The sequence below is a fragment of the Aulonocara stuartgranti genome, assembly GCF_965226115.1.
Source record: "Aulonocara stuartgranti genome assembly, chromosome: 15".
In the NCBI taxonomy this organism is placed as follows: Eukaryota; Metazoa; Chordata; class Actinopteri; order Cichliformes; family Cichlidae; genus Aulonocara; species Aulonocara stuartgranti.
The window spans coordinates 9,500,406-9,514,679 of record NC_138951.1 but is presented as its reverse complement, the minus strand read 5'-3'; the positions used below and the strand labels follow the sequence as shown (position 1 = coordinate 9,514,679).

Genomic DNA, 14,274 nt, shown 5'->3' with positions numbered 1-14,274 from the left:
TATTAATGGACAAACAAAAAAATCTTCACCACAGTTAAAAGAGTTAAACAATAACTGCGATTCAGGGATACTTGGCATTCCTAACAAGCCAAAGAGTAAATGGAAGTCAGAGTTATTACATAAAGAGTATGAGCCATGTTTTTCTGAGAAGACATCTGGCTGTAAAAAATAAAACAGACAGTAAGTGGATTCACATCATAATTATGTTTTCACTATAATCTGCATATTTACCCAATAATGCTTCCCTGCAAAGTCAACCAATAAATGTGTATATGATACACCTGAGCTTACTCTTAATGCCAAATATTTACCAAGTTTGGCAATTGTATGAAATTATTCTTGCTATGCAAACTGGTGGACAAAATAAACACGGCGAAATGCCATGTTTGGGTACGGGGCCTCCAGTGTCTGACTGAGCTTCGACTTAAAATAGGTCTGAGAAATGTGAATATGCTCTATGAAAAGAGATAAAACAAGCTGGGTGAGGGGTGGAGGTGGGGGGCTGTAAATATATAATAACTTACAGGCTTCCAAGGCCTTCAGACATCAGCACAAAAACAAAAAAAAAATTCTGTGTGGATGGCGGTTTGCAGAGGGCATGGGAAAATCTGCGCTGACAGCGAGGAAACTTTGGTTCTTTTCAACAGTAATGTAATCACGTTGCCTGAAAGTGACGTTTCAAAAGGATCTATGTAATCTGAGTGCAACCTTGGACAACAACCGCTGCCCTGTTTTGTGCTGGTCTTTGTGGGAAGACTCCAACATCAGACAACAGAGCAAAACAAACACATACAAAAATACCCAACAGTGAATTATCACTTGTTATCTTTATGGATTTTTTTATGTGTAAACTTTGTGACCTCTATTTATTGCCATTGTTAAAGCTGCTACCACAACTTTCCTCCGGGGCTGTTTAGAGGGAAAGACAACACCAAACGTTTGTATCTGGACAATAAACACCACACAGTATTACATCCTTTTCAAGTGTAAGGCTCTTTGAGCAATTTGTTGGGGAAACAAAATTGGCAACTGCAAGTGGTACAACTTGCCACTAGGGGGCATACGACAGCAGACAATCAGAAGACGCACCAACTGAGATTTCAACACGGTTATAATTTACAGCGACGTACGACTATAAAGACACACGCGAACTCACACTCACACAAACGGGGACCACAAGACCAGACCTGAACACCACTTCAAATACCTTCGTAAACAAACAAATGTGGGCTGGAGCTTAAATTGTCCCTGCTGTTTGATGGGCCTGCCCGTGAAACTTGCTTATTATGTCAGAGTTGATGACTGGAGCGTTGCATTCACTGCCCGCTTACGTTTTGGGCGCTCCCGGGGACCCTCCTCCATCAAAACGTCAGAAACGACCGCTATAAAGCTCATGTGAGGCCATACCGACCGCTCAGAGTCGCATATACCTCGTTAACGGGACAACCTGCGGTCTGCCTCCTCTGAGACAATAAGGCGGCTCCACATTTAAGTGATACAGACTTAGAGGAGAAGTGTGCCAGGCCACCGGATAAATCTGCTGGAGTGAGTACAAGTATGCAAAAGACCAGATTGCTTGTTTCTACGGATCAGTTTCATATATGTGGGAGAGCGTCTTTTTCGGGACTTTGAATTGAGTTGTGTCTAATGGGCGAACACAAAATTGGATTTCCGCAGGCGAAGGGGACAAGAAAACGAATCAAGCGAGGAGTTTTTAAGCATTAGTTTCCAAGGGAAGTTTAGAGAAGCACAAGAAGAACCATAGGTCACAGGACTGTGATTTTGACGGATAGTTGACACGGACCCTGGTAGTCCTCCACACATTTCAACCATCGAGCGAACAAATGCAGAGAGAAAGATGCATTTGGGCAAGGCTTTACTGTTTGTCATCCTCCTCAACTGCGCAACTTTGAGCTCATCCCTGTCAACTTGTGCCACTGTGGATATTGACCATGTGAAAAGGAAGAGGGTCGAGGCGATACGGGGTCAAATTTTGAGCAAACTTCGGCTGACTAGTCCTCCACAATCCCTTGGACCGAGTAAAATCCCCTATCAAATCCAAGCGTTGTATAACAGCACCAAGGAGCTACTGGAGGAGTTGGGGAGGGATCGGCAGCAGAGTTGCGGTCAAGACAACACAGAGACAGAGTACTATGCCAAAGAGATATACAAATTCAACATGGACAACGGACCGCCGGAGAACAGTAAGTATCGCACTTTTTCAGACAGCCAAGCTGTCTTTCTCCAACTTGTGCCAGCCACCAACGTGTCCATAGTGCGTAATTACGCATCAAACGAAGAGTGTACGCCTAAACCCAGCGGCACAAGACTCAAAACAGCAATTATGTAATTCCGTTTCATTGACAGTTTTAGATTGATAAAATTTCTAGCTGGCAAAAGACTCTCTCAATTTTATGATATTATTTTTATTATAATATATATATTTTTATATTCCACGTTTAACTCCATTCAAGCCGTCCTCTCTTTTACAAACTAAATCCTCTTTTTTAGTGTTTGTGCTGGTAACTGGTTAGTGTCACATAATCATCGCAAACATAGAAAAAACAAATTCCCCTTTGGCAGATTAATGTTTAATTGTATAAAACTCTTCTCTGAATTTTTGTAAAACTAAAAGGCGAACAGAAAGCAGTGCCCTTGTGAATGATGTGCTTTATTTCTTTTGTGCTGGCCAACCTGTTTTATGTCTGAACCTGTGTTCCAGGAAGGCCACTCTCCTCCCACTCCTGACTCCGCTCTTATTCGCTTTGTTTTTTTCCCCTCTCTATGGTTCATGTCTCCCATCCCAGATGTTCCCATTTCCTTTCCAGTCAGGTTCAAATGAGAGGGACATCTGCACAGGCAGATGGGGATGCCTATAGAAGAAGGAGTTGGAAAAGTTATCAGAAATGAGCAGGAAAAGCTAGACAGCAGGACCTCCCCATTAGCTGGGATAGAAGGACTCTTTTCTGGTTTAGAGTTTCTCTGCATGGGAGGAGTTGGCTCTTCTGTAGCCCTCATGCTGGTGCCACCCACTTGCCTATTGAGATGGCAGTGACCCCACTGGCCGTCTTGGCTAGTTAATTATGCTCGCGGGTGGCCCACGAGAATGAGATCACATACAGGACAGCTCAGGTTTAACTTTACTAAACCGTGTGTGAGGCTGAGCCCTAAACCCAATTAAGTCTAAAGACTATGCCAGCATCTCATATTGCCAGCAGGTATAGGTAACAAGTCATTACTTGGCTTAAAATGAGTTTAAATTTATATGTGAAATATTTGTTAAAATAACACATAAAGACTGCTTAGGCTCACATTATTTCCTCTACATGTGTTAAACCCATATTTGACTTTCTCCTCTATAGAATAAAAAGCTACGAACTGTAATTGGAAAACCTGTGCTGGAGGGACATGTGTCAGCACTTGAAGGAAATTCAAGTGGCATGTGGTCCGACTGAGTCTGGATTACCGAAAAAGCAGAATAGGATAACTGCTGTGCGTGTGCGAGAGGCGAAGCGGGCCTCATGGTCTAGAGCAAAGCCAAGACCATTGCATCACAGTCCCTTTGAAATCAACAGGTGTTTCTCAAAAGACCTACTTTCCCTCAGCAATGTTCTGTTTCAAATCTCACAAAATGGTTTTTGACAAAAACACCAGGAAATAGGCGTAGCTGGATTTGAGAGCCACGGATGGTCTCGAGGTACGACAATGTGACGACAAAGATTTATATACGGTGTCCTGTTCACTGGTGTTTAAACAGAATAACACACGCCGATTGATGACAAAATCTTAAATACAAGAGTTGTATGTGTATGCCAGTGTTTTTTTTTAAAATGTCCAGTGTGATCTCATACTTGGAAATATGCATTCTGTCAATGCCCAGTATATCCACTTGTATTCATTCAGCCCCTAAACTGAGAGTGGGTAATGTGATTTTCATATGATGGAGAAGGAAAGATGATGAACTTTCAGATTGGTTGAGGTCCACTTTTGAATTTTGCAGGAAAGGAAAAAAAAAAGCAACGCAAACATCTTTTAGATTAAAACAACATTTAAAGCAATGTATTCTCCATGTTTATCCAGTTTACTTCTTCATACAAGACATACAAAACTCAAAACATAAGTTTTACCTCAATGGGAGCAAATGGGTAAGGTCCCCTCTGTTTTAACCCAGTTCATCAACAACTCAAGCAAATTTAAAACATGTCTTCTCCTGCAGAAAAATGCAGGGTTTTTTATGTATTTACTCAAAATCTATGTAACAGATGGAGACAAATCCCCATCTTCTTTAAGGTATGATGATGTGTCAAACTCTCCAACAAATCTTTCAAAATAAAAACAAATTACATCAGCTTTCATTGCCCTCGACACATACAGACGAAGCACTTTTTGATCTGCCACGCCTATCACCAGGATACCTTTTACAAAGCACCCCTAATCTCTTTTGTGTAATGATAAAGCTACAGTTAAAGTTAGATTAGATTCAGGTGCAGATAAGACTTGGGAAGGTTTTACTGAGAGACTGTTTTGTGTAATGTTGGGTAGAAACACTGTGACCCCTCTTAAAGTGACTCGAACACTTTGTAGCTCTTAGTGAAGCTTTGTTGTTGTGGTTACACCATTAGCTGCGCACTGACTGGTTTGTCCCACAATCTGCAGTCCATAGACAAGAAATAAAAACTCACTTTTGTGGCTAAGACTCCATGAATTTGATCCATCGTATTTAACAGTTTTACAGATGTCTCTTTTGATAATGGCGGTCTACGGGGAAAAAATGTTTTCTGGACCACAGGGACTGTTTTCAATTCAAATGCAAATGGGTACTTGGAAAGCATAGCAGCAAGACTGAGCAGTGGTGCAGTATCCGGCCCTGTTAATGCATTCATTAACTATACTCCCAAACCTCTACCGTGTCAGTTGTTTTTTCTTTTCAACGTCACATGACTTGTTTGTATCCAATTACGCTCTAGAGGTCTGTGTTATTTACCCTTGATTACACTTTAGAATGTACTGTCATTCATTAAAGGTGGCCACAGATTTTATTATCATTCCACAATAGGCACATGCTTGTGAATGACATCATGTATTACCACACGCCAAGAATACTGCATCTAGCTGCCAACATTAGATCCTATTATTTTTTGAGAATGAAATGACGTGTGACTAGCTGTTAGCTCGCGCCATCCTTTTTTTTGGGGTGGAATTCATAGCAGTGATGTCACGTTTCTCACGTAACCTACAGCGAGGAAGTGGGAATGTAAGTTTTACAAAATATCAAACCACTCCTTTAAGACAGTAGACTGTCAGTGATTACAAGCCACAGCGCCAATGGTGCTCCCTGCATGAGGCATAAGAGTGCTTGGAGGCTGACTTTGTGGAATGAAAATTTGAGTCTGGGCCAGTGACATCACGCGCTTTATCTCATTTACATACATTAGCTTTTTGATGGGGTTCAGAGGTAATAGGTTGACCTGTCAGTCTTGTGGCAGCCTTCTGCTTCATTTACACCTGCCACGGCCTCGAGTTGGTTCACAGAGCAGCCTTAAGGTCATTCAAATTACTGTGTTGAGAGTGTGGACAACAAGCATCGGAAAGATTTCCTTTTATAGCATGGTACTTATACAGAGTCTGGCATGTCTCAAGGACTGAGGTTGGGCTGTGGAGAAGTCATCATGGTCAGAAAGGGTTCAGGTCCAAAAAGTTGTCAGTGGGACTGAGGATAGGAAGGTTTTTGATACCAGATAGGTGAGGTCATACTTATCTAAATAATGCTATTTCAGTGACGACATTTTCATTTCCACCAAATATAGACAAAATGTGTTCGAGAAACACTGACAAGTTCTGATTAAGGTGTGCAGCAACACTAGTCGTTCACTGTGATAAACGTAGTGCCAGACACCACAGAACCACTATGGCCAAGATCGGATTTGAACTGTGTATCTTTATCTATACAAGGTCCATCTGTCTTATCTATCTACGGACATAAAATGCTTCTAAGCATGCTCCCTCACAAAACATTTGTTTTATTCTATTTGTTCCAGACGATCTGTCTTACTGCCCAAAAGGCATTACTTCTAAGGTTTTCCGTTTTAACATCTCCGCCATGGAGAGGAACGCCACCAACCTGTTCAGAGCAGAGTTTCGAGCGCTGAGAGTTCCAAACTCGACTGCCAAGAGGAATGAACAGCGGATTGAGCTCTACCAGGTGCGTAAAGGTACCGTTTCCTTGTCCTTCTACCTAGATAAAAGGCAGACCGCAAATACTTTTTCTGGATGTAATCTTTGTATACAAGGAAAAACAAACAAAAGAAAAATACCACTACAATTCTGAACTGTTGAGAAACCGGTCTTGAAATAGCTAGTCAGTTCTATTGTTATTTCAGGCTCCAACTAACAAAAAATAGACAATTATAACTCGATTGCAGTTAGGCTCTAGGTAACAAATAGATGAACAACTGAAAGGTTCAGCAGGCCTGCAAGATCTTTGCAGAACCGGGACAGTTAGCCACAGACAGTGTTATCGAAGAACAAGTAGTAGACATCTACAAATGTCTATAATGATCTTAATTATAGTTATGTGTAGATCTCTAGTACTGAATATTGTAGTTAATGTCCTTAATGCAATATTCTGTTATAAGGATCTAAGATAGGGGTGTCAAACATATGGCCTGGGGACCAGAGTTGGCCCAGAAAAGACTCCAATTCGGTCCACTCTTTGTTTTTGGAAACTGTGAAAAAGTTTTAACTGTAGCTTCTTAACTTTTACAACTTTTCCTGCTGATAAGGACCTCCCCAATGCTACACCAAAGTAACCGATACACAATTAAATGACAGAAAAATATACTATTAACATAGTACCCAGAGTTGGTATTAATCTTGGCAGTTAAAAGCATGATAGCAATCTGGTGTGTGTGCAGGTGCTTAGATACACATGGTTGGCATGTTGGTATTTACATGTATGCTGTGTTCTGTGGTTGGTTTTGTAAGATTTTGGTGTAAATAAATGATTTTGTTTAAAATCTGCCTTTTTATTTTCATAAAAATAGATCTGCCCAACCCACTGACCGAAAAACACCTCCAACATGGATTCAGATTAAACTTCATTGTCACACCACAGATTAACAAGTAAAAAGTGTGTGAAAAACCTATGGAATAAAAGCTCTAGATTAGAAGGTCACAAGAAAAAAAAAAGAATAATTTAGATGTGTGCAAAATACAAAAAAAGAATGTCTGTCAATAAAATTAATAATAAATAAATAAACAGGTCATAACTTGTTCAGTGACTTAATAGCGGTTAGAAAAAAGCTCTTTTGCATCCTGCTCTGGTGACAGAGGAGGTATTTATAGCATGTTCTAGCCAAATAGCCAAATTCCACAGAAAAACCAGGGACCTGTGGCAACCTTGCCAAAAGTTAAGTAAATAATAACAGAAATAGTCAAATGTAAATTTATAGATCTTGTGCACATTCCCACATGTCTTTAGTTATAAAGAAATAAATACAAGCCAACAAAAATGGAAAGACAAGGTTTAGTCTGATTTTATCAAATGCAATGATACAGTCTCCTGGAACACTGCGAAAAGCAGCATTAATGGGGAATTTAACTAAAAGTAACTGACAGCTGTTATAATAGCAGAGTTGGCCTTTTGTTGATTAAAAATACATCTTTTGTTTAAGATATAGCACCATTAAATTTTAGCATATTGAGTCTGGCTGATGTAAGAAATGCATATTTTGTCATTTTTGTCTTTTGCCACTTCAAACCTTCTTCATCATTTGAACAGTTATGACATGATATGACTTATTATGCAAAGGTGGGAATTTGCATTTAGCTTAAAAACACCCCTTGCCTGCAGTCCGTCTACGTGCACACACGTATTTTGATAAATGTAGCTTTTCTATAGCTTTTAGCCTTTTCCAACACATAAATGGCATTTTACTGTCATTTTACGGTCACTGAAATTGGAGCTTTTGAAAAACCCCTTCCAGGGTGAAGATTTAAATCTAGGCAGGGAAATGAATGAGGAAAGTCAGATGTGTGAGTGTCAGTTTTGTGTGTGCAACTTCATTGTTTGTCAGCTTCTGATTGGTCAACATTTCCGTATTGTTAGAGTTATGCTGTAGTGCCACCCGGTATGCTTTTGACAGCCCTGGACATTGTTTTTTGCATTTTCACGTGAAAAGTGATATTTCAAGGCAAAAACGAAAAACTCCCATTTTAAATAATACCCATGTACATGTCGACATAGCCTCAGTGTAGTGTACTTTTTCTGTATTCATAGTTTATTAATATATTGAATGCACTCTTTCCTCCACATGATTCACTATTATTGAACAATCAGAACAAGAACAACTAAAACAGTTGAGAAAAAAGGCTTCAGACCAACTATTTATTTTTGCTTCACAGATCGTGAGGCGAAATGAACACATTAGAAAGCAGCGCTTCATTGGAGCCAAGAATGTGCTGACCAAAGGTACCGCAGAATGGATTTCCTTTGATGTGACCGAAACAGTGCGGGAGTGGCTGATGAAGAGAGGTGAGCCTGAGATCTCCATATTTCCTCATTTCATAATAACTCAGAATTGTTATCATTAGGAATAATAAAGGATTACCATTAAGGTTAATGAAAGCTTGCCTTTTTTTAATTGCAGGATCTAATATGGGTTTGGAAATTAGTGTCCACTGTCCATGCCACACCTTCAGCCCAAATGGCGACATCATTGACAAGGAAAGTGAGGTCCTGGAGGTCAAGTTTAAAGGTGAGCTACAGTGAGATTTTGTCACATCAGTTTTTATATATACCCCCCCCCCCCCCCCACACACACACACACACAAACAAACAAACAAACAAACAAACAAACAGTATATAGGATGGACATAGCTACTAGGGGTTTGTGCAAGTCATGTTTTATGCTCTGTGTGAGTTCTTACCATCCCTGCAATACATTTACATGGCAACATTTCATTGAATTCAATACACCTTTATTTATACAGCGCCAAATCACCAATAGTTGCCTCAAGGCAAAGACCCAACAATAGCACAAAGGAAACACAGAAAACCCCCTAAATTATATAACCCCTGATTAGCAAACGCTTTGGCGACAGTGGGAAGGAAAAACTCCCTTCTAACAGGAAGAAAGAAAGAAAATGTAATCTTCGTAATAACCAAATCACATCTTTATTGTGATAAATAATCAAAGGTTATTTACATAGAAATACTTTTTAAGCATAGATGCTTCAATTTGATGAATTGCAATACAGTACAAGTGCTCTTATATTATGGTGAATAATATTTAAGGTCTTTCTCAGATAAAAAAGGATGGATTTTTTCCACAGTTGTTAATAGTTGTGCACTTGGATCATGTTTATAATCAAGGTATTGATGAAGAGGAGGAGCACAGTCGCTTGGATCTGGATCACTTGAAGAGGAAAATGGAACAGAATCTCCCTCATCTCATCCTCATGATGATCCCGCCCCACCGCCTGGACACTCAGTCAACACGCCGACGCAAGAGAGCGCTGGACACAAACTACTGTTTCTCGTAAGGGGATTCACGCCAGTTTTAGCTAGTCCTTGAGAAATCTATTCTTAGTGCTGTCAAGTTTTAATGGTACTTTCATGTGCAGGAGCTTAAATATTTGATACAACAATTAAATATTAAGAGAACCTAAATGTTCCACTGAAAACATTTCTTGAGACTGACTATGTTTTTGTTGTTCCTCCTCATCACAGAAACACGGAGGAGAGCTGCTGTGTTCGCCGGCTGCACATTGATTTCCGCCGTGATTTGGACTGGAAGTGGATCCACGAGCCCAGTGGTTACGATGCCAACTACTGCTCTGGGCCATGCCCTTACCTGAGGAGCTCAGACACAACGCACAGCTCGGTAAGTGGGATTATGCTGAGGGAGTTTTGCACAGTAGAATTTACAGCAGCAGAAACAAAAATACCTTTAAGTACATCGTAGATTGCAGAAAAAAAAGCATCATAAATGTCAATGTTTTATATGTATATTCACTACAACTATACATGGTATTTTAAATTACAGTGTAAAAAACAAAATATAAAAAACTTGTCCATTTGATCACAAATCAATATATCTGATAAATATATCTGAAAGCTATCTTTCACAGTCAGAGTATAGGTATTGCATTGATTAAAATAAAAATGCCTTGGGCTGTAACTCTTCTAGCAGAAACTCTAGCCACTTTGCCACTGAATCTCCAGGCAGCTGTTTTGTGTTAACAAGACTGAGCCCTGTATTTAAACATGGGGAAAGAGCTATATTCTTTATTTGATATGTAAACTGAATGAATCCCCACCTGCTGGGGCATCCAGTCAAAAGAAAGTTGACTTTAGGGGAAAGGAAAAGAGCTACAGCTATGTTAGCCAGAAATTGGTTCCTTTCATGATTTTTTATGGTGGGTTTTTTTTTGTGTGTGTGTGTGTGTGTATCATGAACCTCATCTGTGCACTTGCATCAGTAGTAAACAAGGTATGCTTTATACACTCACGGGCTACTTCATTAGCTATACCTTGCTATTATCAGGTTGCACGCAGTTCTGATTCAACAAGGAGCTGGAAACCTTCCTCTGACATTTTGGTGGATATTGACATGACAGCATCACGCAGTTGCTGCAGATTTATCGCCTGCACATCCATGATGTGGATCTCCCATTCCACCACATCCCAAAGTTGGTTTATTGGATTAAGACCCGGTGACTGTGGAAGCCATTAGAGTACAGTGACCTTATTGTCATGTTGAGAGATACCTTGGTTGTAACAAGTGGTTTATTTGAATTGCTGCTGCCTTCCTATCAGCTCAAAGCAGTCTGGCCATTCTCCACTGATGTCTGATATAAACACAGTGTTTTTGCTTTTTTGCGTTGTTCATGTATAAAACATGGACGTACCTTGTGGGTCGGAAAACTCCATCAATGCAGAAGTGTCTTAAACGTGCATTCTATCTGAACGTCACCAGATGGCAATAGTTGTGGTTGCAAAAAGACTTCTGGCCCTATAGATGTCTATGGGAAAACAGCTTTCTGTCGTGACTTCCATAGTCACTTTTCTGCTAAGCTTGTAGGTCACTCTGCAGTCACTCTTTTTTCATATTGTTATTGTTTTTTGCCAGTGTACATCGTACCATGTTTCATGCACCATATGCATGCTATGAAACCACAAAGACATTGGCTTACGAGTTGACGAGTTGTCAGTCACAAGTTGTTAGGCGGTAAGCGTTTGGTTTCGCAGTCAGACCTGCCCAGCCTCGTCATGTCCAGTTTTTGCAACCAAGGTGGCGACATGGGAAGCCCTCGTCACGAGGCTTCAGAACAGGACTTCACAAACCACTGGGTGATGTCACTGTAGCTATGTTCATCTTTCATACTGATATTTGCCCAGAGTTGGTTATTTTCTCTTTTTCCCTTTTTCGGACTATTGTTTTAAAATTGTCCTAAAAATGGTTTGGTGGGAAAATCCCTGCCGGCCAGCACATTCTGAAATACTCAGACTAGCCTGTCTGGCACCAACAAACATGCCACGTTCACTGTTACTTAAATCACCCTTTTTTCCCCATTCTGATGCTCGGTTTGAACTTGAACAGGAGGTCATCGTCACCATGTTTACACGACTAAATGCACTGAGTTGCCGCCATGTGTTAGGCTGATTAGATATTGGCGTCAATGAGCAGTTGAACAGGTGTACCTAATGAAGTGGCTAGTGAGTGTATATTTCTCCAGTTTGGCTGTGAAAAACCAGATGTTTGGCTCTCTGGTAGAGGGGCAGAGGCTCTTTGCTGTTACTACTTTCTCTCATGGATTTCTGCGCAGAAGTCTTTGTGTGCCATGTCTCTGCCATGTAATATCACATAGGAAGAGACAGCAGAGATACACGGTACACAAAACAAATGTGAATTTTATAATTATTTAATTTCTATGTCCTATTCAATAGCTGCTGAGCCTCTACAACACTCTGAATCCAGAGGCATCCGCCTCCCCCTGCTGTGTCCCCCAAGACCTGGAACCCCTCACTATACTCTACTACTCTGGACGGACACCTAAAGTGGAGCAACTCTCCAACATGATTGTCAAGTCTTGCAAGTGTAGCTGAGAGGACATGAATGTGAGGCAGTGTGGCAGGATTTTACTCGGTACAGACCAAACCCATGCATGACTTTTGGACTTTTAGCTGTGACAAATACTTAAACTGTGGCCTCATGGCTTAGATTTGAAGACCACTCAGGAGGTGGCACATTTTTAACGATGCAGATTTTCTCAAAAAACAAAAAACCCCAAAACAAACAAACTTGATATTTTGATACTAATTTTTATTGTTTCCCTCAATTGGTTCTGGTTGACAAGTAAAGTAGTTTAATTTGAATCTAACTAAAAAAATAGTCCCAAATAAGACTTGAGCTTAAAATATTTCCCCCTATATTTGTGAGGATGGACAACATACTTTAGAGGCTAGATTGACAAGGGCACCTATTTGTGACAAAATGAAAGAAATTAAAATAAAAACAACAAAAAAACTAACTATAGCTGCTTCATTGATAATTACTCAAAGAGGGCTACGTTGTAGTATTTTTGTGTAACTCTTTCTTGAATCTAGCCTTGATTTTACATTGTTAGTCGTCACAAATATAGACAGGTCTCTTCTTTCAGGCCCAATTTTCCCTTAAACTTGCCTTAAATTCCCTTCACTTCAAACAGTGGGCATTATCTTCAAACACAAAAGGAGAAAGGACAGACTTGCTGCTGTATCCAAAGCCATAGCTGTGGTCAGGGAAAAGGAGAGCTGAGAGAGAATGCCTGCTGGATTTGCAATGGAAAGTCAATGAACAAAGAAGGTTGAGCCAAGCTTTTCTTTTTTTGGCCAGCCAGCAGCAATGGTCTCGTTTTTATTTTTTTTTCTCGGTGAATCTATTAAAACGAATGGAAGAAGAAGAAGAAGAGGGGACCTGTATGGAAGGGAAGAACTGTGATGGAAACTAGCCACGAGCACACTGCCATTCACTGGAAGTTTTCATCTTTAACAGGTTCACATTATTTTTGGGACATCAAAGAATATACTGGAAAAGAACACGTGTTATGCAACAGGTTTTTATGAGACTTCTTTTACATTAATAGCAGATTTAGTCTGTTATGCAACTTGTCGTATAGTGATTGTTTCACTAACTGGGAAGAAGATTGACGTGTAACAGTTTTATATTAAACTGTGGGTACTGTTACATTTCCTTTGTGATTTAGAAAGAATATGCAACATTATTGTCCATATAGGAGTTTAACCTGTTATGTGGAATCCCCTTATTTGTCTGACTAAAGGCCATTTTTTTAGTGCAGCTGTTTTCTTCTATTTCTTTTGTCTCCTGTCAACTCACCTGTCACCCTTCACTCCAGCCCGCTGACAAGGAATTTACATGTGCAGTCTGGGCTTCCCAAAACATTGCAGTCTTTCATTCCCTTTTGCTCTGTCTCTGTTTGTTTTGGTGCTCTCTTACAGTGTGAAGTCCTAATGGAACAGAAATGAAGAGGGAGTGGAGGAAAAGTTATAACATGACAGTGGCCTGATGTACAGTTAGACCTCATTTTCTCCAACTCATTTCTGAATCCCTGTACTGTTTGACATTTGCCCAATCGCAGTCATCTAGCTTTTAGGTGACATTTACATCATGTTGTTGTTTTTTTGTTTGGTTTTTTTGGCAGTCATGTTGTTTGATAAAATGATTGTTATTAAAAAGACATCATGCAAAAGTCTATGAGCCCCTTCTTAAAGCGTAACGTTCAAATCTGTGCAAACATTTAACTCCAAATTAGGAGATGATGAATGTATGAACTGTTCTTGTCTGCCTTATTGAAATGTCATTTAAAATGCTATTTTCACATAATGTTTTGGCTCCATGCAAACATCATTTTTCTTTCTTGAATCTCACCAACCCCACCTGTTTCCTGCAGGCGCATGCACAGCCTTTTCTTTTTTTTTTAAACCAGAGTGATAAATTCAAGTTTCTCAGGGGTTACTGCTTAACAGCTTTCCCAGGCAAAAAGCAATTACTCTTATTTTAAGAGCGTATTACTGCACAGGCATCTCTTTATTTCCTTGTTTTTCATAAAATGGATAGCATAAATCACGCAAAAAAACTGAAAAAAAGGCATATTACATTCAGTACCGCCTCATACCTAGGTATGTGTTCTCCTCAGAGTTTGATACTTGCTTTCAGTAGTAGAGCCAGACACTTTTTACAGCGGTGCCTAAGCTCATGCTATTACTTGCAG

At 40.0% G+C, this 14,274-nt stretch overlaps 1 protein-coding gene across 1 annotated transcript; it reads left to right on the top strand.

Moving 5' to 3' along the window:
• Positions 1–1,067: 1,067 nt before the first annotated feature.
• Positions 1,068–13,755, top strand: LOC309689356 (transforming growth factor beta-3 proprotein-like). The gene is made up of 7 exons (XM_082505707.1): positions 1,068–2,204; positions 6,039–6,202; positions 8,404–8,533; positions 8,649–8,756; positions 9,374–9,539; positions 9,731–9,884; positions 11,951–13,755. Exons 1-7 carry the CDS (start codon positions 1,859–1,861, stop codon positions 12,107–12,109), a joined length of 1,227 nt encoding a protein of 408 aa, XP_082361833.1. The 5' UTR covers positions 1,068–1,858; the 3' UTR covers positions 12,110–13,755.
• The last annotated feature ends 519 nt before the right edge of the window (positions 13,756–14,274 follow it).